The following is a 24,200-nucleotide window of genomic DNA, read 5'->3' on the forward strand; positions in this document are numbered from 1 at the left end:
TGAGGCATGCCAGACGATTTTCTATCTTCCTGTCTGTTTGACTTCCCATGACCCAAATCTTCTGCAGCTGGGGACGTTGAGGCACAGTGGCTATTCAGACTAAGTTAAGCGATAGACGATTTTTTGATACAAATTGCAACTATCTGAAGTTTGAACCCAGATCTTCCGTTCTGCATGTCTTGGTCAGTGGCTTCTCTCTCGCCATGTGTCCCGCAATCTAGCGGTAAAGCGTGTCTCACGTCGATCAATTACGTCACTGGGAGATTTCCTACTCTTTTGAGGCTTCGCCTCGAGCCCACTGTCGCAGTAACCCATCATAGAAGAAGCGAAATTGGGGGCCAATTTGACAAGGCTGGGCAGTCCAACGGCCTTCAAATGATCGCCCAAAGTGTGGTTAGTTAGTCATACTGGTCTCACTACTATTATGTTTTGGTTTTCGTGATGCGTGCTACTTTTCGATGGTGGAAACCCATGGCTTTCGTCATATTAGGCTTTGGTGTTGGTAATTGGCGTTGGTAGCGTTGCTTGGCCGGCTTGGAGTGTGGCTCTGTCACAGCATGAGAACAGAGAGGGGAAGAGAGAGGCACAGAGGGCAGTGAAAAAAGCCAAGATGTCAAGAACTCGAGAATTCGAGATGAACAGAGATGTCCTCGATGGATAAATAATAGCCTGAGAGATACAGAGTTCGGGCATCGAGTGGAGTTTCTGTGACGCCATATCCATACAAAACCTCATACTCAAATAGTACAAAGACGTTTGAGCCTCGTCGATCATGAACTCAAATCGGTGTGGATTTATGTGTGTGTGTGTGCATTTTTCGGGATCGGAGATCTAATTGAACGAATTGAATATGTTCAGCACTTGGTTTTCACCTCAAGCATCCGTTGGCATCGTGGAATAATGCGTTGACGACCAATTTCTAAGCGTCTTCCTTCGCTTGAACCAGTGGCACGAGTGAAGTTCTACGAATGACTCCATCCTTGTCGTCATATGTAGACTGCCATGACCGCTAAGCAAAGATCTGGCTGGTAGGGATGTAGGTAAACATGACTTTTCTTTTCTTCTTTTCACTGTCAGGTGTGCAATTCCAACCGATGGCAATCGAACATCACCTATTTCTGACGTGGCCCACCATGAGGCTCTGACAAACGTTTTCGTACTGCACCCCATGACATCGCAGAACTCGCTCTAGAGGTGATTTAGACTGCCATGAGGTCTTCAGGAAATGAGAAACTCAAAATCATGACATAATCAAGAAACAAATTCATCGTTGATTCGTCCTTTCGGTGGGTGAGGTCTCAACTACCGGTACGCAAGTGCATACGGAGTACATTCTCTCAAGCCATATCCGGAAGCTACAAAAGTAAAACCTTAGTTTCGTGAAAGTCTGTCTGGGGTTTCTTTCGTCACCTGGCCCTTCCCAGACCTCTCCAAGCCCAAGACTCTGAACCTGATTCTGACCTCATACCTACTCTGTCTCTTTCACAAGATCGAGCCCCTGACTGATCGCTGGCTCGCTGGCCGAAAAGAGTATGGTACACTTCTTACCTAATTAGCTCAGGTACTCTGGTACTGTACTGTTTGTGGCAATCACCAGAGGATGTGACTGAAATCATTGATCATGTCTCCCTTGTCTCTTCCAGTGCTTGCTACGACACGAGACTTGTGTTGTAGAGAAAATGACTACCGCTCTAAGCTTCTGGTCGTTGGCCTGCACCCATTGCCCATTTATTTCCCCATCGAGCTATCTTGAATGAGCTTGGCGGACGACATGGTATAGAGGTCCTTAATTGGGACCTCCAGAACACGGTGTAATATGATCCACGTAGAGATCTAGACTACGTTTTCTACGAATGTTGTAAGACCAGGCGTTTCATGCATGTCTCCACCGCAAGGATTTAACTTTCCTACTCCTTTGGTGGCCTGATCTGATCCGGCGGGGCGGAACAATCGGCGGAGCGGATGGCGGAAGGTTTATTAATATGGATCATGTCATGACTACAGTCCTTCGCGCACCAGTAAGACAGATTTTACACCAAAGCATCGCTTATTGGCTACGACTAAGTACAGAAGGGTATGTATATAACAATCGACGTCAAGGGGTTTTGGACTGCTCAGTATGCCAAACATGAACATTGGCAGGAAAATCGCCCTTGGTTTTAATGATAAACAGACGATCGCTCTCGGCTAAAGCGGTTAGCCGAATGATCCAAACATGCGTTGCCGTTGTAGGTCGAGAAACCATCCTATAATTGGGACTTATCCCTTGATAATGCACATCATATTGTATCTTCATTTCCATCCACCGATGCCCCATCGGCCCTCTTCGCCGGCATCGTATTTGTCCAATTCACTTCCGTCACCGGAATACCCAATATAGTCGCGGTTATCATCAATCAAACGTCCGTACTCGAGAAGTAGTCGAAACATGTATACTTCAATGTCTTCGCGCCTCAGGGATTTGTTGGCCCATTCTCGGCCTTGCTTGGCCAGTGTTTGAGCTTCTTTGGCATGTGGGGGAACGTAGACTTGAGGGTTGGCATCTCCAGCTTCCAAAGCATGTTCCATGTTGGGACTGCCATAGCCAATGAAATACGTCAGTAGAGAATATAGATCATCATAGCGGTTGTCGACAGGGACAAAGTGACGCCAAGCAAACAGTCTGCTGTCGTGCCATTCTCGGAAAATAGTGGCCTTTAATCCCAAACTCTTGCTTTGTAAGAATGCATGCCATCTACCCGAGAACGAGTGACCGTCAATATCGATCAAGTATCTCGACTTGAATTGTGATGTAAGAGGAACCTGGGGTTTCCACGAGAAGATGTTGTTGTAGAAACTACAATTTGGCACGCAGCCCCAGGCTTCCACAAAGCCTATGTCGCTATGTTCGTTGGCGAATTGGGATGGCTCGAAGTTTGCCACCGGTTCATAGGAGCTGTTTTGAGGAGTGGTCCCAGCCCGTTTCTGAGACAAAATCTTGGCTGTGACACCAGCCTCCTTGACATAAGTACCGTTGGACAATTGCACTAGTCGCTGTCGATGCATGGTAGCCCAATTGCTGGATAATTGGACACCGCCTGAGGTGACTCCACGCCAAATAATGTCGTTCTTCTTATCACGCCAATCCACATCATCCTTCGGGTCGTAGTCGTAGCGGACGTCATGTCGATAATACATGTTGGCGGGGAATAAAATGTCATTGTTGACGTTGACCTTGCATTCGCCAAATATGGGCACGAGTTTATGGGATACAATCATGCTGCTGGCGGAATATAGCATCCCATGAAGATCTTGGATGGTAGGGCCGACTGTGCATAAGTCCGATGAAAGATTGAAATTCTTGACAATCCCAGACAAGGGATCTTTGTACAAGGCGTCCGCCTCTGCAATGGTCAAGTTAGCCCTGGCCGGAGATTCTGGGGGGCAGGCTTTGGATGCGACATCCATGTACTGCTGCCCAGGTCGGAAGAACCAACCACCGTCCAGGCGGGTGGATGGGTCGTCCTTGGGATCTTCGATGGTAAAGTCCAAAAATTCCGACTGATCAACGGTGAAGCTGTCCAAGACTTCAGGAGGCATGGCTCGAGATTCGTATTCTCGATTGAGCATTTCCTGCAGATCCTCCCAAGGCACTAGAAGACGGGGTTGGTCGAGCCGGTTCATGGCAATGTCCATGTCTGGTAAATACTTGATAAAAGTATCGATCACCTTGACCATTGTTTCTGATCTCCAACTACCGTTCAGAACGTTGGCCACCTTGTGCTTGCGAATGCTGATGACTGCAGCCCCAAATTTAGGATTCTCGGCCATGTGAGCTGCATGGATCCGAATATCGGATGCATTGACGGACCAGAATGGACGAAGATCGTCCATGATTTGTTGGAAGTCGTCAATATTGAAGACATTGCGCTCGCGAGCAAACTTGTACCAGTCCTTGAATCCTGGAGGAGGATGTCTTCCATGTGTGCTTCGGTACTTTTCCACTGTCTGTCGAAATGTGGTAGAGACACTACTCTCATATATCCTCCATTGTTTGTCGGCGTCTTCCATCATCTGCGCGATGGGATGGGAGTCGAGAGTCGCCTTGACGGGAGTCGCAGGTTGCTTGGGGTTGTGTGGAGGAGCTGCGCCATCGTCGGATGTTGATGGTGACGAAGGCGCAGGAGGTGGAGGCGGCGCTTCAGCTTCGTCCGGATCGTCAAGATCCCAGATATCGTCATCATCCTCTTCGAAGGGGACATGTGGTGTGTGGCCAGTAGGGGTCAGGTTTATGGGCAGAGGAATGTGGGCGGCCGCGTCTTTGAGACTGTCGTGAAAGGTCAAGCCGTTGAGGAGAATGACAAACGCGATGACGGCTGCTACAAGGATGAGTATCCGCCTTTTGTTGAACTCGATAGGACCCATGATTATTCTCAAGTAGTATTGTATCCGTAGGTTGGGGCAGGCCCTCTAGGTTGGGGTTGAATCAGGACATGCGAAGGATTGATCGTTCGAGGACGGGAGTGGTGTTGGAACCAGCCAACAATTATGACGATGGTACCATGACTCTAATGGAGACTCTCACAGATTTGAAGGAGGTCAAGAAATGAGGCTGAAAATCCCAGTTAGGGTTGGCGAGGATGAGGAATGAATTGTGTCGGAAATCTGAACAGATACGACGTAGCTTGATGGAAAAGGCCAAAATCCCTCTGTCTAGCAGCCCCTGATGGCTATCAAGCGATGGCCTAGGGGGCCCATAAGAGCCTGGAGTCCCAATTATGTAACCCCTCCGAGAATTTTCTGGGGGGAGTTGGAACTGGTTCAATAGGCGTGGCAGGCGTGGCAGGACAAGCCCCTCGGCCCAACCACAGGACCCAGATTTTGCTGCTTAATTCTGAGCTCTTTGATTGCTCATTGGCCAAGGAGTTGACCAGGTGGCGGCAGCGGAGGCGTGCCTGAGTTCGCCTGGGCCTTGACATGTTTTTATCCACGAGGGATCCAATTTTCAAATGTGGGGGCTGTTTTGCCGCCTACTTATTAGTATCGTTAGAAAGCTTGCTCTTTAGGTCTGCACGTAGGCGACGGAAAGATCCCCTTGGGTACTCGGTAGCGCTGGGTCGTGGCCTGATCTCCCCACATCACACACAACCCCAGAAGAGGTAAGTAGTCCACTACCTGGTACTGTATAGTATCTACTTAAGTAAGGTATCTACCAGACTCATGAGAAAGAAAGACATGGCTTCACAGCCTGGCTATTGCTCTCCAGAAAATATTCATCATCATCATATCTCATGTCAATATGCGCTACTTCTTCAACTTTCTTTTTAATCGCTTTTCGGCCCTGACATCCTTCTTCAATCGGGGATCCACAATCTTGTACTTGCCTTTGACGCCTCGAGGTCGACCAGCAATACCGCGATTGCCACCACGTGCAACCACCAACTTGACCTTTTCTTTGGGTTTCCCCTTCTTGGTTGCTCTCTTGATCATCCTCTCAATCATGCCAACCTTGTCCTTCTCGCTGACTCCTTCGTCCTCCATCAGCAATGCCGATTTCTTCTTCAACTTTTCTAGACGTGCTGCCGCCCTCATCTTCTTCCTTCCCTTGGCTTCCATCACCTTTTTGATCGGCCGGGCGTTCAACGCTCGTAGCTTTTCCTTGATTGCTGCCGCTGCGGCGGCACTGATGGGTCGATGGGGCTTCGAATGATGGTTTTCATCGTCCAAAAACCACTCTGGTAAACCATCCGTATCACGTAACGTGTACTTGTTGAACCCGTCGTCAATAAGATCGGATGCTTTGACCTTTTTAGTCGCCAATGACTGCGCTAGAGTCATGGCCTCTGCCGTGATGATGTCCACATCAAGTTGACCGTTGGGGAGGAGAGGGTCCTCCGGTCGATTTGATGGCACCGTAGCCGATGGAATCACACTCTCATCTTCTGAATCAGACTCCTCCGCTGCAGATTTGCCGGACGATTTCAAAGCTGACTTGAGAGGTTTTGCGGTCGCTCCTGCTGTTGGCTTAGTCGATTTGCTGGCCCCAGTTTTTGTTCCTGATTGGTCGGACGATTCATCTTCCAGTTCAATCGCACTATCGTTGTCTTCTTGATCTCCTTCAATTCCCAGATCTTGAAAGATATCTTGGTCAAAGAACATGGCCGCTTTCATTGAGAGGCCTTCAGCAGATGGGAGTTGATGCATCCCGTAACCATCCTCATCATCAAACTCTCCATCAGTTTCAGCGCCTTCTTCTTTGTCTTCATCTGACAGACCTCCCCATTCGTCTGTTTCCTTTTCCTTTCTCGCCTTCTTCGCCCTAGCCTTGGCATCGTTCTCTTGTCTCTTTTCTTGGAAGGATTCATACATGGCGTCAAGCTCTCGCTCCAACCGGTCGCCGTCATCGTCAGAATCCTCGTCGGTTTCTTCCATCTCTGAATCATCCGAGTCGAGGTCTTCTACATCTTCCATCCTTCCTGTGGAAATTCTGGTCGGGTCCTTTGCTTTTTCTGCCGATTTGATTTGAAACATGGACCCTTCGCCTGCGGGACCTTGTTGTTCAAGTCCTATGTCGTGCGGGGTTGTCATGTGCATCTGCATTCTGATGATCTCCTTGCGTTTCTGCTCATTCTCCTTGCGACGCTCTTTTTTCTTTTCCTTGGTGTTCATGTCCCTGATGCGTTGCAATTCTTCCTGGACCTTGAGTTCCTCGTCCATCGACTCTACCTCTGCTACCTCATCTCCCTCGCCACCTCTGTCTTGTGGCTTTTGGGCCTCCTCTGCTTGCGCCTTTAGTGCTTTGCTCGACATGCCGAACTTGTCCCGGACTTTGAGACGCCATCTGAGTAATGAGCGGAACTCTTTCTTGCCCAAGACTTTTAAATCAGCGCAACACTGGCGGATCTCGGCTGTGGTCTCTGGCAATCGGTCTAGAGTTGCAAGTGCCAAATCACCGTTGTCCGTTTGTTCAAAACTCAACTTGTTGACTGTGCCGAGGATGGCGATAGGATCAGTGGTGTGGATAAATTCGCTCACGGGGACTTCCTTATGCTGAGTGTAATCTCCTTCCTCGTAGCCTTCTCGTTTCCGCTTCTTCTTCTCCGGATTAAAGACTTTGGCTTCGTTATTGGGAGTGGGAGCTTGTAGTTCTGCAAAGACATGTTTGGGGTCGAGGAATTTAGGATCAAGTCTCTTAGGTGCTTTGAAGCCTCTACAGACGACAAATATTTCGGCCGAGACATTTCTCGATGAAGGAGGCTTGGTTGCTTCGACCGTTGTAAAAAGCTGCTTGAACACCCATAGAAGGGCATTGTAATCCTTGGATCGGAACACCTTTGTTACAAATGTACCTCCTTCTTTCAAAAACTCAGTGGCCAACTTCATAGACTGTAAAACGAGTTCTGCCTGGGAGAATGCATCTTGCACCCAAGCGACACCAACGTTGGGGGCGCCATCGTGCAAGACCGTATCACACTTGAGATGTTTGATGTGTTGTCTGATGGTGGCTCGGCATTTGTCTGTAGTAATATCGCTCTGGAAGGAAATGACTCGAGGAATGGCTTTGATGGGTGCAAGGTCGACGCCAATGATGAGACTGCCTGTCGGCATGGTCTCTGCAGCAACTTGACACCATGACCCTGGGGCGGCGCAGAGATCGAGGAGGACCTTTGACTTTTCGAGGAAGCCATATTTCTTATTCAGTTGGATCAACTTGAATGCTGCACGGGCTCGGTATCCCTTCTCTTTGGCTAGTTTGTACCATTTGTCTAGAAATCGTCAGTAATTGCCCTCTGCAAGTTTGCGGTTGCAGAGAATTTCAACATACCGAGACGACCCTTTCCGTGCTTCTTCTGAATTGCCATGGCTGTAGATAAGACCACAACAACTACAGAGTCGGCTCTCAAATGTCCACTGGTTTGGGTGGTCCTAAAGGTGGGCTGCGTCAAGAGAATCTATGGGCAAAAGTTTCCCAAGCGACAGAAATTTGAGAGTCGAAGTCATGTGGTCCCGAGGATTAGCCGCATCGATTTTGCGCAGCCTTGCCAAACCTCAAGGCTCAGCCTTATGCTTCCCCTCCTTCTTTACTCTGAAGTGTCCTTTGGTCCTTCCAGTGCCTGTAAATCTTAACGCCAGGTGGCTGTCACCCCTGGCATACCTTCTATCTCTTATCCGACAACATTTTTACTATTCTCTCCATTGTTATCCTCCCTTGTGTTACAAGATATCTGAAGAACCGTGATTGGAGACTCAGTCTATCAAGTGGTGGCTATGCACTGTGCTCTTGTGCAACACTCCCAGAGACTATTTTGTTGCATTAATTCAACGTATCACCCTTTCAGAGTCATGAGAAATTCTCATGATCTGGGATTTCAATCATCATAGATACGTGTCTTCCCGTCTTGACCTCAGAGTAGGGGCGCCTCCATCTGCAAGTCAATAGGGGCTGCGTCTGACAATAAGTTAAACCCTCTTCTTGTTGGGAACACGCGTCAGGTTCGACAATTCACCGCGAGGCAGAGGCCGTTCCTTCCCCTGAATGCTTGCCCGCACCCAAGTCCTGGTCTTGTCAGACAAATACTTTTAATTTCCACATCTCCCCAATTCTCCCTGCGCCTTCAACTTCTTTTCCTCGCAATCATGCCTGCTTCCAAACCCGACGACCGATCCGGAATCTGGTCTTACGTTCCTTTCGGTTCCTCTCCTCGACGACGCTCTGTCTCTGGCGCTCTGCCTACTCGCAACGGCTCAGCCAACACTCCCTGGGACCCATTCGAAAAGTCCGATCGTCAAGTCGGCCGCCCACCCTCAAAACTGGATTCCATCAAACACGCCTGGATGACGCAAAGTCGTCAGGCTCGATACCTCAAGACAGGCGGAGTCCTTTCTCTAATCGTCTTGTTGTATCTTTTCCTCTTCAATGGCGGTTCCAACACTTATGCGGGCGGCAACAATGTATATACTTCGGCCACCTCCCCCACCTCCAAATGCACAAAGCCCCATGAGCTTTCCAAACCTCTGGTGCAATATGCCATCATGATAGATGCCGGGAGCACAGGCAGTCGTATTCACGTGTACAAGTTCAACAACTGTGGGCCCACACCAGAATTGGAAAGTGAAGAGTTCAAGATGACCGAGAAAAAGCCAGAGGGTTCTGGCTTGAGTTCGTACAAAAGCGATGCTGAAGGCGCAGCAAAGAGTCTGGATCCCCTGCTCGAAGTTGCCCTCAAGACGGTCCCAGATGATTATAAAGCGTGCACTCCAATCGCGGTCAAGGCCACCGCGGGTCTGCGTCTTCTGGGCGACGAGATGAGTCAAAAGATCTTGGACGCAGTAAGGACTCGTCTCGAGACTGTCTACCCCTTCCCCGTGGTGTCCAAGGAAAAGGGTGGTGTTGAGATCATGAAAGGTGAAGACGAAGGGGTCTTTGCCTGGATCACGACTAATTACCTCCTGGGCAAAATCGGCGGCCCAGATCATACCCCTACAGCTGCAATCTTTGATCTTGGGGGCGGCTCAACGCAGATTGTCTTCCAGCCGACTTTTAAGGGTAGTCCAAACGGAGGAATGCCACCCAAGATGGAGGAAGGAGATCATAAATACCGCTTAAGTTTTGGGGGCCGAGAATTCGAGCTATATCAACATTCCCATCTCGGTTATGGCCTCATGTCGGCCCGAAAGGCGTTGCATGAGTCTGTTCTTGATCATATGCACAAGCAAAATCCCGAATCTCGCGCCTGGCTTTCCAAACCAATTCCCAACCACTGCATCACACCCGGAGTGCAGAAGAAGATCGACGTCACCATGCCTCCGGACCACCCGTTGGCGGGCGACCACACCGTCACCATGGAAGGTCCCACTGACGCCATTCCAGCGCAGTGTCGGGCACTTGCAGAGGGCATTCTCTACAAAGACAAGACTTGCACCCTGGCACCTTGTTCTTTCAATGGTGTCCATCAACCCGCATTGGAAAAGACTTTTGCCCGAGAAGACATCTACATCTTTTCCTACTTCTACGATCGTACCTCGGAGTTGGGCATGCCCGAGTCCTTCACTATTCGAGAACTTCAGGATCTAACCAGCAAGGTATGTGGAGGAGAAGACAAGTGGGTGGGTGCATTCAGCGGCATCGAAGGGGCTCTCGCCGAACTCAAGGACAGGCCCGAATGGTGCCTTGATCTCAACTTTATGGGAGCCCTGCTCCACACAGGTTACGAAATGCCCATCGACAGAGAGGTCAGGATCGCTAAAAAGATCAAGGGCAATGAGCTAGGCTGGTGTCTGGGCGCCAGCTTGCCCCTGTTGGAGAAGGAATCAGGCTGGCAGTGCAAGATTAAGCAGATTTCTTAGAGACTTCCCACTCAGGTGACGTTGATCTCAGAATTCGGTGTTGTGATAGTTGGTCTGAACCATTTAGGGGCTCAACGAGCATTGCCCCATGGCGTTGAGGTGGTTGACTGATTAGCATGTCGCTCAGTCGGTCTCGGGTGATGATGAGCAAGAAATCTTCAAGCAGAAGGTCTGTGGAAATAGAAGCTAGCGAGGTTTGTACAGTAATGAATTTTGATGTGTTTCAATAGCGGTCATGTTGGAAACCTTGAGAGGGGATTTCGTGTCAGTAGTAATTACAATAATGGATGGTTTACCTTCCACCAGAGAATTGCACTGGTTAAATGTTCGTTGGGTCAAAATGCTTGGACGTAGCGTCTACGGCGGTACATACATCCAAACCGCAGTTTGGCTATCCTAAATCCGTTTTGAACCTCAATGAAAGTTTTTGGAATTAGTGCATAGAGAGGACATTGACCACTACAATTTCCATTCCATCCGAGTGCGAGGAGAGATCTAGTGATGGGACATCCCTCTACCACTAGAAGCCTTTTAGGCCTTTCCAGAAGCTTCAAACGCCTGAATCTCTCGGACCCTCTGACGGTTTGTCTCTCTACGATAATCCGGCCTCGTTGTCGCGCTGACTGACCTTTATAACAGCAATGTCTAGTGCCTCGGTTGACCCGATCCTTCGCATCGGAAACTCACCTTCCAGTCGCGGAGCTGACCCGAGAAATTGAGGCAGAAGTTGCGGCGTCTTCAACCAAAGCAGACACTCCTTCCAACACCTCATCGACAAACACTCCCAAGCTCTCCTTGAATGCGTTTGAATCACCCGTTCTGGCGACGTTGTACAACTTCCCGAAACTCGAACCTTCTCGTTATGCCCTCTATCACCCCAAATTCCTCGACGTCCCCCTGAGACGCGACATCCTTCACCGAGCAGTCATCTATGAAGGCGACAAGACAAGACAAGGTACCGCAAGCACGAAATGGAGAAAGGACGTCCATGGCAGCAACAGAAAGATCGTTCCTCAGAAGGGAACAGGACGAGCTCGTGCAGGTGACAAGAAGTCTCCGACCCGAAGAGGTGGTGGTGTCGCCTTCGGACCCCATCCCCGGGACTTTTCTACCGAATTGCCGCAAAAAATCTATGCTCGAGCAGTTCGAACCGCATTGAGCTATCGCTACAGAAAGGGAGAGTTGATCATTCTCGACAACGAGATCTGCTTACCCGACAACATCGGCGACGCACGTGACAGCTGGCTCAAAGCGGTCATGACACGCAACAGAATTGGCCACGCCAACGGTCGCAGTCTTCTCGTCACCAGTACGACGCAGGATGCCTCACCGGAGTTGTTTGAAAGTATGGAGACAATCGGGCGACATGGAATGTTGAGAAGCCTTGAGAACGTGGATGTGAAAAATCTCCTCGAAACCAATCGGATTGTGATTGAGCGACAGGCACTTCAATCTTTGCTCTGGATGCACTGCAGCGACTTGGGTCCCGAGTATGACACCGAGTTTGAGGCGGATTCTCCCTTTGTCCAATATTTTGACCAGACTTTGTAAATTAGTATTACAGCAGGTGTCAATGATCATGGTTCTACAGCCAATCTCCAATAGCCAGAAAGAAATCGAAGCATGTCATCTTCGTTTGGTTGACATGTGGTCACTCAACGAGTGGGAGAGATCAAATTTTTCTATGTACCAAGCTATCAACCAGCACTCGTCATTCCCAGGCTCTGTTCCAAATGATTTCCCCCCAGATCATATCATTCCAACGCCCCTTACACATTTGTCTCGTACGCATCCAGCATTCTGGCATGGAGGTTTGTGGAACCCATGGGACAAGTTAGACACAGTCCATTGCTCGGGACGGCCAAAACGAGACGATTCTTGAATATGACCATTGCTTGATAAGGGCCTCTTAGAGGAAGCCCGTGGGTCCTTCATGGGTTGAGCCAGGATAGTGTTGGGCCTGAGCAGGCTGCTGGGTATATCCTGTCTCTGGCACGGGTGACTCTTCCTCACACGACGGAGTGTCTCCAGCCTTGTCGAGCTCTGGTGTGCTTCTGACCTTGGCCTTCTTGGGCGTGTTGGCTCTGTTGCGTTGAAGGGCGCCCGAGTTGAGCACCTTGATATCAATATGGTACTTCCTGCGGAGAGCTGAGAACTTTGGTGGGATAGTCGACAAGCTCATGCCGAGCTGCCTTGCCATGCCTTCCGCGTCCACCTTGAACGGGTCAGTGAAAGGGCCTCGTTCACCTATGCATTGCAACACTTTACCTGGATTGTACCCACCGAATTCTGGATCGCAGCGACGAGGAATGCCATGTCGGCTTCCTTGATCACGACTCTATCCATTGTTGCTATTTTGACCAAGGACTCTTTTTGACGAGGCTTTGTGGGAGATCTGGAGGGGGTATAGCTTCTTGGAAGACGAGACATTGTTTTTTGAAAGCCGGGGGAGCTGGATTTATATGTCTAAGGCGGAAGATCTGTTAAGAGCAGACAGCAAGATCCAGTGCAGCCCAACTCAGAGATCAAAGGATGGCGACACTCTCAGAAAAGAGAGACCGACATGAGGAAACCATGGGGGTATCTGCACGGTATTGTCATACAATCATTTTCAAAAAAAGGCGTCCGCGCCTATAACCAGGAGGCGGGGCCGGAATCCACACGTTCTGTGACTTTCTTTACCGTTTGCAATTCGGTAAAAATGGGTCGAACTAGGTGAGATTCCATACGGCCTAGTGCAAAGCGAGGATGCAATGCGTTTGCTGATGGCGTTGTGGCTTGGAAGCACCTACGCCTATCATCCCTGGCATCGACAAATGCGATTTATACTCTGATGCCAGGACTGGATCAGCGAGAGCTTCCTATTCCCCGTCCAATGCTATTTCCCATTTTCGTACCCTTGCTAGCAAACATTTTTTATCACGCCAGTCCTGCGGATTTGCATGCGTCTGATGACAGGACGACTCCTGCAGACCCTTGAAGACCCGTCAGCACATCCAGCTGGCCATCTTTCGATCGCCTTCCCGACCCGCTATAACCCTCTCGAACACAGCTCAATCTCTGGCTGGCTTGAAGTCTACCTCTGGGAACTCCCACTTTTCTGTCCCGTCTTCTCTCCATGTTCTGCTCTACTTTCTTACTCTACAACTGTTATCTTCTCTCCACTTCCCTACCACTTGGAGCATCATTGTCCTCGCCATCTTTCTTCCGCCAAGTACGTGACAATGCCCTATCAATGGAACGCAGAACGTGAGCGTCAGATGCTGTTGCTTGCCATCTCACGGGCAAACCTCAGGCCTTCAGCAGACACATGGACTGTCGTGGCTGCTTTGCTCGGTGGTGGGCTGAGCGCATCCGCCGTCAGGTAATGCACCACCCACTCGTACTGCTCCCTGTGCCAGAGCTGACAACTCTCCAAGCCAAAAGTATTACAAGCTCCGAAATGATGCGGAAAAGAAACTCCTGAGTGGACAGATCTTCACAACACCAAAAGGAACACCCACCAAGCGCAAAAGAGAAGATGATGATGTGAAGCCGTCGGTAAGGCGAGTCAAGAAGTCGGCTGATCATCCAGTCAATCATGAGTATGATGGCCAACGCTTTTCTGATGACGGCAACTCGGTCTCCAACATCAAGACTGAGGAGACATCCTTCAACTCCCAGTTGGAACAACAACTGCCAGTCTTCTATGGTATCAAGTCTGAGGTGATGCCTCTCGACTTTGAGCTGAAGTGCCTGGCCGTCAAAGAAACCATGGAAGCTGGCTCCCACCACTTCAACGGCGGATATCAGGGCCTCATCTCTGATGGCCAGTGAGTGATTGAGCTATGGCATCGTGGACTACGAACAAAGACGAGGCACTCCTTGGGATCGTTGGAATCGAGAATGGAATCGTATCAATGCAAGACATAGATTGTACAATTTTGTGGAAAGTCGAGCAAACCGAGACTTGGAGCTGTTGTGGCGAGTCGAAAGGCAGAGAAAGTAGGTAGAAAGCTGGGAGGGGGGCGGTGGTGTGGGCACTCCAATCCTTCCAGCTCGACTCTTGTAACTCATTGGATGCTCAAATTTCCCCTTTCGGCTTGCCCCTCTTGATGACGAGGACTTCTGCAGGCACTTAGCTTATCAGTCTCTGCCTCATCTTGAGAAAACAAGTGATTCGTACAAACGGGCCTCAAGCTGGAATACTTGAAGAGCGAGTATAGAAAGCGCCAAGACTTGTCGTTCAATTGTGCGCATTTTGGCTCGCTTAGCCCCACCTTGGCATGTCGTCGCCTGTCCAACAAGCCCTCCCTGACCAATCAAATTGTCGCCATGCCACTCATCCCAAACCGGTATCCTGCATGATAGTCCGTGAGCGTGTCTAGATCACCACGTCTCTCTTGACCTGCAACCTGCAACCTGCAACCCGCAATCTGCAATCTGCTCAATATGAGAAACCCTGCCCCGACCGGTCCCTCAACAATATGTATGTTGCAAAGGCTTCATAGCTACAGGAAATTGCTTAGGCTGTCTCCACAATGCGTTCGGGGTACCAGGATGCTCGTTCCGCCATTTACTTCTTCGGCACCGCTAATGGGGGGCCCGCCCGCGTTGTACTTTCCCGCTAATGCGGGCACTATGTGATTAGGACCCAATCCAGTCCAAGGACTTTAGGGATATCCCTCTTCTAACCACGCAACCTCAGCACACCTTTCCACTCCTCCACGCATCCACCACGGTTCAGCAGCTCGATGCGGCTCCGCCAGCCCCAGCCCCCTTGAATGTTTTGTCTGGCGGTCAGCAATCGGATTTGATCGCACACTGTCCCGAAGAATAAAGTTTCGAAGAGCTCATGGCCCTGACCAACCTCTCCGCGTTAATGCTGACGTATGTATGTCGCCTAGAGAGGGAGAGTTATGTTCTGGTAATAATGGTGACAAAATGACACGTGTAAAGTACAGTACATCTTTACTCTACATACATCCACACAAAAGAAGCGAGATTGTAGGACCTTTTGTACCTTAGTTGTAAACTCATTGGATGGTAGGCGAGGACACGAGACAGGTATCTGCTCTCGGGTTCCGTTCTGCTGTGGTGATAGTGATGGGTGATAGTGATGGGCAACAGATTCCATGCCTACATCCGTATATCCATGCCTATTCGTGCTTGGAGCAATCCAAACCGGTAATTTCTGTGTATGTCTCTCTCTTCGGATGATGAATGATTCTTCCTGTCCGCACTGCATCGCCTTAGTCTGGCATACTGGCGCTCTTTCCTCCTCACTGACCTGAAAGTCCTTGCTTGTGCAGGAGGAATGCCTCATTTGGGCATAGAGGAGAGGAAACAAGTCTAGGGAGAGAAATGCTGTAGACCTCATTTAGACCATTTCCCTTCGGTGAACAAATCAGGGGCCTTTAGAGCGAGCGACCATCACACAACAACAGCGCAGATGGCACATACATGGTGATATTGGCCTCGATCAGTCTAAAACAACAATCTCTGGTGCATGTGGCGCTCGACGAGGTCTTTTCCCACTTGCATCTGGCCCGCCACGGTCACTGACATGAGTCTTCGGTCTCGCCTCGCTACCCAAGCCATCTTGCCTGATTGTAGAGCTGTTGGGAATAGGAGGTCCTTGGCCACCGTGGCCTCGCTTTTGTGCCTGCTGCTTCCGTCTCTCTCGCTCCTCATCCACTGCATGCAAAACCTCAGTTATTCCCATACTTACACTACGTGATCCCACACCGCCATCTGCGCCCCTTGATGTGGTCGATGCAGCGGTGAATTCTCGTTGAACCCGTCCCATCGTCTCGGCTATTAGGTCAGGGTGTTCTGCCATGTAGCTCTCCGCCAATCGGATTCCCGTCAAGCGAAGGATCTCTGCCACTTCCAATGGCCGAAGGCGAGGCTTTGGTTTGGGTGCTGTTGCTTTCGTGTCACTCGGACCAGGTAGTGGGTGGCGTTCGTTCTCAGAGGTTTGAGGATTGGCATTGTATGGTTGGTCTGGGACAACTGACGTGGTCTCTGAAACATACGTCTTGTTTGGTGGTCCGTAGTGGCTAGCCGTTGGGCCCCCGTACGATGTCGCCCGCTGTTTGCCTTTGTCTTCTTTTCCAGGTTGAACTTCTTCAGGGGCTTTTTTTGGCCCTCCTCCGAGTTCTGTGGCTTCGGACGGAGGATCTCTAGATAAGTGAGAGACTGGATCAATTGTTTCGACGCTACTTGAAGATTCTGGGGCGGCATCGTGAGATTGCACTCCAAATAGATTTCCTGAGCTCGGATCTGAGCTTACGGCGGTGTCAGTCCAGCTTTGAGCATTGGTGTCTCTAGGTGACAACTCTCTCGTCGCTACAGCGGTGTCAAACCCACTTAGTTGAAGTGGCCGGAATGTAGTCGGTGAGGTAGACGCTTGGTATGGTCTATGATTGGGAACTGCTGTGACTTGGGCGAGTTTGTTCCTTCCTTGAGACAACATTGAAGGGTTCTGAAGGTTCCTCAGGTGCAGTTTACTCAATTGCTCGTGCTTGTCCAGTGCCTGCTGGCTTGGTAGCTGGCTGAAACATAGTGCGCAGCGGTAGAAACCAGTGTTTGTCACGTATCCAAATGATTCTGTATCTTGCGCTGATGGCTGGCCCGGTTGTGAGGACGACGAGGCAATAGATTGATCAAGGTCAATGTCAACTCGTGCGATCGACCTGAATGATCGCTTTTTGGGGGCCTTTTGAGGCTCCACGGGAGGTTCATGTTGTGGGCTCGGAGACGGAAAGTATTCTGGGTCAGTAGAATTTGAGGGCGACTCTGTTGGCCATCGAGGAAGTTGTGGTCTATGTGGCGTGAGGTCTCGACGTTGGGCATTGAATGTCCTTTGTTCGTGCAAACCAGGCACAGAAGGACCGATGTCTATCGTATCTTTGGCAACAACATGCGGCACAAGCGGTCCTGGAAGCTGAGGCGATGGAATAGTGCGCAGCCGCTTTGGTGGTCTCTGGAGAGCATGTCGTGAATGAACCTCAACCTCTCTCTCACTGACAAAGCTGAGATCCTGGTCGTTGAAATCCAGGTGTAGTGTCCGACGAGATGACTTTGTTTTGGGAGGCACTTCTCTCGATGTGCGTTGATGACTAGGGTTTTGGTTTTGCAGGTCTTCGGCAGCTTTGGCGATCTCCTTCGCAAAAAAGGACTTCACGGAGTCGTAGGTAGCGTCTGGGCCATAGAACTTTGCGATGCTGCGATACCGACCCTTGAACTGAACCATATGATTAGACATGGCTCCTTTTGATATCTCTACGGTGCAAAAGACTTACTGCTACGTCGCCCATCTCAGCGTAGACAGCAGCGAGTAACCTGAAAACATTCTCGCGCTCTTTCCAGTTGATTGCCATCACTACTACCTTAGTAAAACAAAGAAGAACCTAGTTGAGTTCACGACGGAGTTTTTCAATGATGTTTGGAGGTCGAATTGAGGTCAATATGATTGTCCCGTCAGCCCATTTGGCCGCTTGATGAGGGATGTTCAGAAATGGTGAATTGGAGGAGACTGAGTTCACTCGTCGCAGCTGACTATGGCTAGGGCGGATTCTGAAGTTTTCAGATGATTCACGTCGGATGCGAGCGAAATTCGATGAGCATCATTTCGCAAAGGCAGCACACAAGGGGCCTTGGGTCTTTCACTATGGAGGGTGGGTGCCTTGGAGGCCCCGCTCGATACAACCGTCAATGTGTTGTGGCTTGAGTGAAGGGCTTTGACCAGTTTCACTCTCAAGGGTGGATTGGGCTTAGGCATTGGATCTTTCAATGCCAATGAGGCAATGCGGCATTAGTGGTATTCATATGTAGATGTTAAGTCTCGGTCATTACAACGACTAGTAATATTGCCCACGCTCCCTCACACAACGAGCCACATGGTCAGTGTGGTACATGGTTGCACTGATTTGTCCTTCAGAAAAAAGAAGGGCTGAGTCTGATCCAGAGTCTTCACTGTGCAGATGGTCGGATGCTAGGAGAGAAAGTTGGTCAATGGTGATCATGATTGTACATCGCGTCTCGAATCGAGGAGCCCCTAAAGGGTCATCCACTATAGATTTTCAGAGTCGAGCAATAGTACACACCCGTAAACAGTAGCTTCTAAATTCCCAGAAGAGTCTTTGTTCTCGGTTGTTAACATATATCTGGTGTCCCTAGGTCCCAGCGAAAGAGTTCGCCGTGGACTCGAGGCAACCTTCGAGGCCGTGAGGCTGAAGAACAAGCGGTTAACGGACTTTAAGGTTCGCTGTAGTCTTGGCATCTCTCAATACGGAGAATCGGTAAACGGTGAATGGCAGCTGTGGGGCTCTCCTCTCACCCTTCTTCCTCATCCTTGTCTTAACATCTGTCATCCGTCATCTTAGATAATCATCGATTCTACAATTCTTTTTGCCCCAGGTCATTCAAGACCAGCGGAGTGATGTCATCGTGCTTCTTCTGCGCGCAGTGAGATTTGCCTATCTACCTACTGACTATGATCTCTACCAGACCAAACAGACACATCTCACAGAGACGTCCCATTCGACGGTTCTCAATTGCAAATCCAAAATTCCTTTGTCGGGCACAAATTGTCTCTGAAACCGCTCCACCTGCTAGAGTGATAGTACGATCTGACATAATCCACAGCCCTTTGCCTCCTCGTCCTGATCACTAAACTTGCCATCTGGAAGCCCGGGAGTTGACGATGCTTCGACCAAGGCTAATTTAGTCATCCGTAATCGCTGCCGAGCCTCGATTCAACACGAGGAAGCTTTTGAGCTTGTCTCTTGTTCTCCACGCTTCACCTGTTCAGATCCTTCTGAGTCATCATGAGCTTTCCAAGAGAGCCCTGAATGTCCACTGCAAGCCAAATGCGATTGCCTTGGATCGATGCGTCGAGCGTCTGGAGTATTCGTTGACCTATCATTGATTAACAACCATCACCAACGAAAATTTGGCTCTCAGCCTTCTTTTGTATCTACTACTACCTATTGCGGAAACTCCAGTCTGGCATCTTAACCGAATACGAACATGCCCTGTAGCTGCTCAGCAGTCATTTACAAACTACCAATCATATAACCGCTTCCTCTAGGGGACCCAACCTTTGTCTGATTGAGGGAATTTACTGGTCGTCGGACTTAAATTCTAGCCTTGTCATGCAACGCTCAACTTTATCAATTATCAAGCCCATGGCCCTGGTCATGGGCCGTTTACAGTGGGTTGCTGACCCATTGCATATTACATTATCCATTTCGACACGCTTCTGTCCCAGTTCGTCCGCCGGACCCGCTCCCCCCTTGAGAGCCTACTCGTCCGTCGTGGCGTCCTTCAAGTATTACTGATACTACACAATTATCCTCGTCCCTTTATATAGCCTCTGGTAAGTCCTCTCCGCTTCTTCTGCTTGACGAGTTCCACCAGTCTGTACCAGAGAATTCATATCGAAGCAGGCATCTGTTGTTTACAATGAAGGACATCATCAGAGACGCCTGGCTTGGCCAAGCCATCAGGCTCATTTTCAACAACAAATACCTTCAATATCCTGAGGAAGAGGACAGCTTCCAATGGCCCTTGCCGGTAGGAATTGTCTGAGATACGATTCATAAGGAACATGAACTGACTGTATAAAAGGGAACCAGCGAACCAGAGAAAGAACAACACCAATCTACCGCTGCAGCCAACCAAGGTACTCAAACCTCCCAAGGTTCGTCCGAAGAAGACGTTACCTTGCAAGAAAAGCAAGACGACCATATTGCGAGACGATCTGTTGAAGATCAAACAGTGCACCGGCTCGAGAGCAGGCGCACCGTGGCAGATCACAGTGCAGATGTCGAACGTATCTTGACCAGGACATCTAGCTATCGATTCAGCGCCGAACGTCTTGAAGAGGAGCGTGAAATGCAGATACAAAGGACCAAAAGCGTCCCAATCGCTCCGACCAAAACTTCGGATGGCAACATTCTAGTCACTTGGTACACTACAGATGATCCCGAGAATCCACAGAACTGGAGCAGAGGCAAGAAATACTTTGTCCTCTTTCAGCTCGCGTACGTGATCATTCCGCTTGCTTGTCACACTACCAAGAGAAGGCGAGCTGACCTTTTCTCTAGGATTTATACGTGTTCCGTCTATGCTTCGTCGAGCATGTATGTTGCTGGTTCAGAGTACGTCAACCACCATAAATTCCGTGGATGCAAGACTGATAAACCCGCAGAGGCGTCATGAATGAATTTGGTGTCGGCCATGCTGCAGCTTCTTTAGGTCTAGCAATCTTTGTCGTTGGCTGTAAGTCTTGTTTCGAACCCCAAAATACAGTTCTACAGGTTTTGACAATGTTAAAGATGGTGTTGGCCCTCTTCTATTCGCTCCTCTGAGTGAAATAGCACGCTTCGGAAGAAACCTGGCTTATATTCCAACATTCTTTCTCTTCGTGATCTTATCCATCCCGACTGCCGTCGTTGGGAATTATGGTGGACTTCTCGTACTTCGTTTCCTCCAGGGGTTCTTTGGCAGCCCATGTCTTGCGAATGGCGGTGCCACAGTTGGCGATATGTTTGGACTTCTTGAGCTTCCCATCTACCTATCCACCTGGACAGGCGCAGCATTTTGGGGACCAGCACTGGGTAAGTTCTAAGGTTCTCTATTACTACCTACCTTCTTTGTCGTTTTGGTGGGAAGGCGATATATTGACGCGGTTTTTTTGCAGGCCCGGCCATTGCGGGCTTCGCCGTTCAGGCCAAGGGATGGAGATGGGCCCTTTGGGAGATTGTTTGGTTCACAGGGCCAATCTTTGTTCTATTCTTCATTGCCTTTCCTGAGACATCATCCGACAATATCTTACGGCGACGAGCAGCACGACTTCGGAAGCGGTTGAATCGAACGGACCTGAAAGCGCAGTCTGAGATTGACCAAGCCGACCTAACATTCTCCAAGATCTTCTGGGATGCCATCATCAAGCCTATCGAGATCTTTATCAAAGATCCCGCGATCACTTACGTCAATCTCTATACGTCGTTGATTTACGGCATTTACTATTCCTTCTTCGAGGTCTTTCCCCTCGTTTACCCGCCGTATTATGGATTCAATCTCGGAGAGACTGGACTGACGTTCCTTACCATTGGCATTGCTTGTCTGATCGGTGTTGCCATTTTCAATGTCTACCAAGTCAAGTATCTTATCCCCGACATCATGAAGCGTGGGTTAAGAGCACCTGAACATCGTCTTGTGCCGGCTCTGTTCGCCGCAATTACGGCACCGGCAGGATACTTTATGTTCGGTAAGTCCCGACCTAACTCACGAAGTACTAAATCTAATAGTTATACCTTTAAACTGTGTCGCATTGCGGTCTGCTAATCAATAAAACTGTTTCAGGCTGGACGGCTCGATCTTCGATTCATTGGATCGTCAACATGATTGGCGTCGTCATTCTGGTTGGGTCTAATTTCATCATCTTCCAGTGTATCTTTGTGTACATTCCTCTCTCATACCCACAATATACGGCATCCTTGTTCGCCGCCAACGACATTTCTCGAGCTCTGTTTGCCGCTGGCGCCGTTATGTTCTCGAGACCGATGTTCATAAGCCTCGGCATCGGTAAAGGTGTCAGTCTCCTCGCTTCGGTCCTCTCAGTGATGGGGGTGGGCGGTATGTTTTTCCTATGGCTGTATGGTGCCAAGTTGAGAGCCCGAAGTACCTTTGCGGCTAAGTAAGAGGTGGTCCTAATACCTAATTACTAAGTACTTAATGTAATCTGGCAGCTTCTCTTATAATACCTATATTTAAGACTTACCCAACCAAACCTTATCGATGCTGTATCGACACTGCATCAATAGTACATCAATACCGCATTAATGCTCTATCAATTCAGTATAGATATGGTATCTAGAATAGGTACCTAGTGTTAATACCATACCAATATCGCGTTAATAAGTGGTACTACTAAGTAAGTACTTACCTATATTAAGTGCTAAGGTAAGTAAGTAAGTAAGTTAGTACTCACTTAAGTACTTAAGTACCTACCGTATCCATCCTATATAAGGAATTCGGTATAGATAGAGTATCTAAGGGACTTCTACTAATAAAGTATAGCATGAAGTTCTATAGAGTGCAAGCCTAGTACTTAGTAGCCCGAGCCAGTCTAGGCTAGAATTGAGCTGGTACTGGGCTAGAGTGAGCCAGCCCGGGCTAGTACCAGACTAGGAAGTAAGGTACCGTAAGTCCTTACCGCGCTCAGCCATATATAAAAGTACTAGTAAGTACTAACTTAGGTACCTACTAGTAGGTACTACTTACTTTACTTACCTAAGTTCTGGTGTTATGCTATAGACAAAGTATACCTTGATATAAGAGCTTATAGAGTAGACATCTTTCGTTAGGAGGGTTCTTATATTAATCTCCACGTCTACCTGCAGAACGTGCTAGTGACCCGTAGGCCATCTCGTAGAGGCCGTATATACTAGCCCGGGCCAGGCCAGTACCAGCCCAGTACCAGCCTGAGCCAGCCCGGGCCAGCCCACCTCAGCCCCCCCAGCCCGGGGTGGCTCGATCAGCGGAACAGGCACCTAGCCCGGTGACAGCTCCGAGCTAGCCCGGGCTGGCTCAGGCTGGCTCACCCTGGCCCGGCACCAGCTCGGGCTAGTACTAGGCTGAGCCCGGGCTAGCACCCTCTAGAAGGCTTGACTAGTAATAAGTACTTACTATAATTTTCTTCTTATACTCATCCCTAAATCTTATCTAGGGGTACTATAATAGGGGTACTATAGCCCTCCCATCCTACAAGGCATTTAAGTAACGTGCCACGCACCTTCCTAATAGAGACTAGTTTCAACGCTATACCCTAATTGGACATAGTCTGTTCAGCTGCTCATCGCTCATTGGCTTGTTGACCGTGCTCAGTAAAAGTTGAAGACTTAAAGTGGCAGGTCATTTCCCCCTAAGGTAAGTAGGTCCCTACTACCTAGAAGCATATCGTGTCTTACTATTAGACTAGGTATCGCTCCGACGACATCAACATTGGAGAGTGGCCGACTGCTCAAAAACGGAGCGGGGCTTGGAACTTTCAATCCATTGAATCCTAAAATCAGAATCTTGAATGCTCAGGGCCAGTCGCCCACGCTGGCTGAGTGGAAATAGTGACTCAATGTCGCCGAACCACTACAGAGCTGATCCTTTCATGAGGGTTAGGTATTCGTCCAGCAGGAGGAGCACCATTCCAGTCAGGAGGATAAGGTACTGACTTATGAGTAAGGTAAGTAGTACCTAGCTAGTACCTACTAGACTTACGTGCCTATCCCGCATAGGATTATAGCCCTATTTGCCACGGCTGAATAAACAGGCTCGGATGGGGAGTTGGTATGGAGCTTGACCATTAGGTCGGTACCTAGGAACATAGTAGGTAAGTATCAAGTAAGTAAGTACTTACTTACCTAGGTACCTACCAGTAGCAATTGAACTTGAACTTGGGCAAATGCATCAGGCAGCTTCTACTTACTGGCCAGGCTCATATATCTTTCGTGACATTCGAAATATTTACTACCCATGGACCCACCTAGGTCAGGTAGGTAATAGTAGGTAGGTACTGGTGAGGTACTTAAGTATCCGGTACTTGTGCCTGGTATCTGAAGTGGGAAAGTGGCTTGAGGCGCGAGAGCTCCTTAAGGCGGTGGACTAAGGCGGTTGGGTACCAGGTAGTTGGATGAGGAAGTTGGATGAGGAAGTTGGATGAGGAAGTTGGATGAGGAAGTTGGATGAGGAAGTTGGATGAGGAGTTGGATGATGAGGGTGAGGGTGAGTGATGGAGCCTCGTGTTGGGTGGGGAAAGTGGTCGGGTTGACTGTGTGATAATCCTACGAGAATCACACCGTCAAGTCTTGGCGTTTAGAAAACACGGT

General features: G+C 49.3%; 6 protein-coding genes across 7 annotated transcripts; 3 read left to right on the plus strand and 3 right to left on the minus strand.

Annotated features, from left to right (window-relative positions):
* Positions 1 to 2,028: 2,028 nt before the first annotated feature.
* PV10_04747 (uncharacterized protein) lies at positions 2,029 to 4,679 on the minus strand. Its single transcript, XM_016369323.1, has one exon. The coding sequence runs from the start codon at positions 4,402 to 4,404 to the stop codon at positions 2,293 to 2,295; it is 2,112 nt and encodes a 703-aa protein (XP_016225111.1). The 5' UTR covers positions 4,405 to 4,679; the 3' UTR covers positions 2,029 to 2,292.
* A 495-nt stretch (positions 4,680 to 5,174) lies between these two features.
* Positions 5,175 to 7,911, minus strand: PV10_04748 (ribosomal RNA large subunit methyltransferase J). The gene is made up of 2 exons (XM_016369324.1): positions 7,805 to 7,911; positions 5,175 to 7,745 (listed from the first exon to the last, which is right to left on the minus strand). Exons 1-2 carry the CDS (start codon positions 7,839 to 7,841, stop codon positions 5,284 to 5,286), a joined length of 2,499 nt encoding a protein of 832 aa, XP_016225112.1. The 5' UTR covers positions 7,842 to 7,911; the 3' UTR covers positions 5,175 to 5,283.
* A 2,861-nt stretch (positions 7,912 to 10,772) lies between these two features.
* On the plus strand, positions 10,773 to 12,051 carry PV10_04749 (50S ribosomal protein L4). The gene is made up of 2 exons (XM_016369325.1): positions 10,773 to 10,908; positions 10,966 to 12,051. Exons 1-2 carry the CDS (start codon positions 10,828 to 10,830, stop codon positions 11,875 to 11,877), a joined length of 993 nt encoding a protein of 330 aa, XP_016225113.1. The 5' UTR covers positions 10,773 to 10,827; the 3' UTR covers positions 11,878 to 12,051.
* On the minus strand, positions 11,947 to 12,894 carry PV10_04750 (uncharacterized protein). Its single transcript, XM_016369326.1, has 2 exons — positions 12,595 to 12,894; positions 11,947 to 12,541 (listed from the first exon to the last, which is right to left on the minus strand). Exons 1-2 carry the CDS (start codon positions 12,754 to 12,756, stop codon positions 12,236 to 12,238), a joined length of 468 nt encoding a protein of 155 aa, XP_016225114.1. The 5' UTR covers positions 12,757 to 12,894; the 3' UTR covers positions 11,947 to 12,235.
* A 484-nt stretch (positions 12,895 to 13,378) lies between these two features.
* On the plus strand, positions 13,379 to 14,431 carry PV10_04751 (uncharacterized protein). Its single transcript, XM_016369327.1, has 2 exons — positions 13,379 to 13,690; positions 13,746 to 14,431. The coding sequence occupies exons 1-2, from the start codon at positions 13,551 to 13,553 to the stop codon at positions 14,140 to 14,142; spliced, it is 537 nt and encodes a 178-aa protein (XP_016225115.1). The 5' UTR covers positions 13,379 to 13,550; the 3' UTR covers positions 14,143 to 14,431.
* A 5,043-nt stretch (positions 14,432 to 19,474) lies between these two features.
* PV10_04752 lies at positions 19,475 to 22,065 on the plus strand. Of its 2 annotated transcripts, XM_016369328.1 has the most exons (8): positions 19,475 to 19,690; positions 19,761 to 19,887; positions 19,942 to 20,357; positions 20,421 to 20,474; positions 20,525 to 20,595; positions 20,652 to 20,933; positions 21,017 to 21,586; positions 21,682 to 22,065. In XM_016369328.1, exons 2-8 carry the CDS (start codon positions 19,777 to 19,779, stop codon positions 22,017 to 22,019), a joined length of 1,842 nt encoding a protein of 613 aa, XP_016225116.1. In that variant the 5' UTR covers positions 19,475 to 19,690; positions 19,761 to 19,776; the 3' UTR covers positions 22,020 to 22,065. The 2 variants fall into 2 exon arrangements, with proteins under 2 accessions (XP_016225116.1, XP_016225117.1); XM_016369329.1 differs by lacking the exon at positions 19,475 to 19,690 and having other exon boundaries at positions 19,698 to 19,887.
* Positions 22,066 to 24,200: the final 2,135 nt, after the last annotated feature.

The sequence above is a fragment of the Exophiala mesophila genome (genome assembly GCF_000836275.1).
Source record: "Exophiala mesophila strain CBS 40295 unplaced genomic scaffold supercont1.3, whole genome shotgun sequence".
NCBI lineage: Eukaryota > Fungi > Ascomycota > Eurotiomycetes > Chaetothyriales > Herpotrichiellaceae > Exophiala > Exophiala mesophila.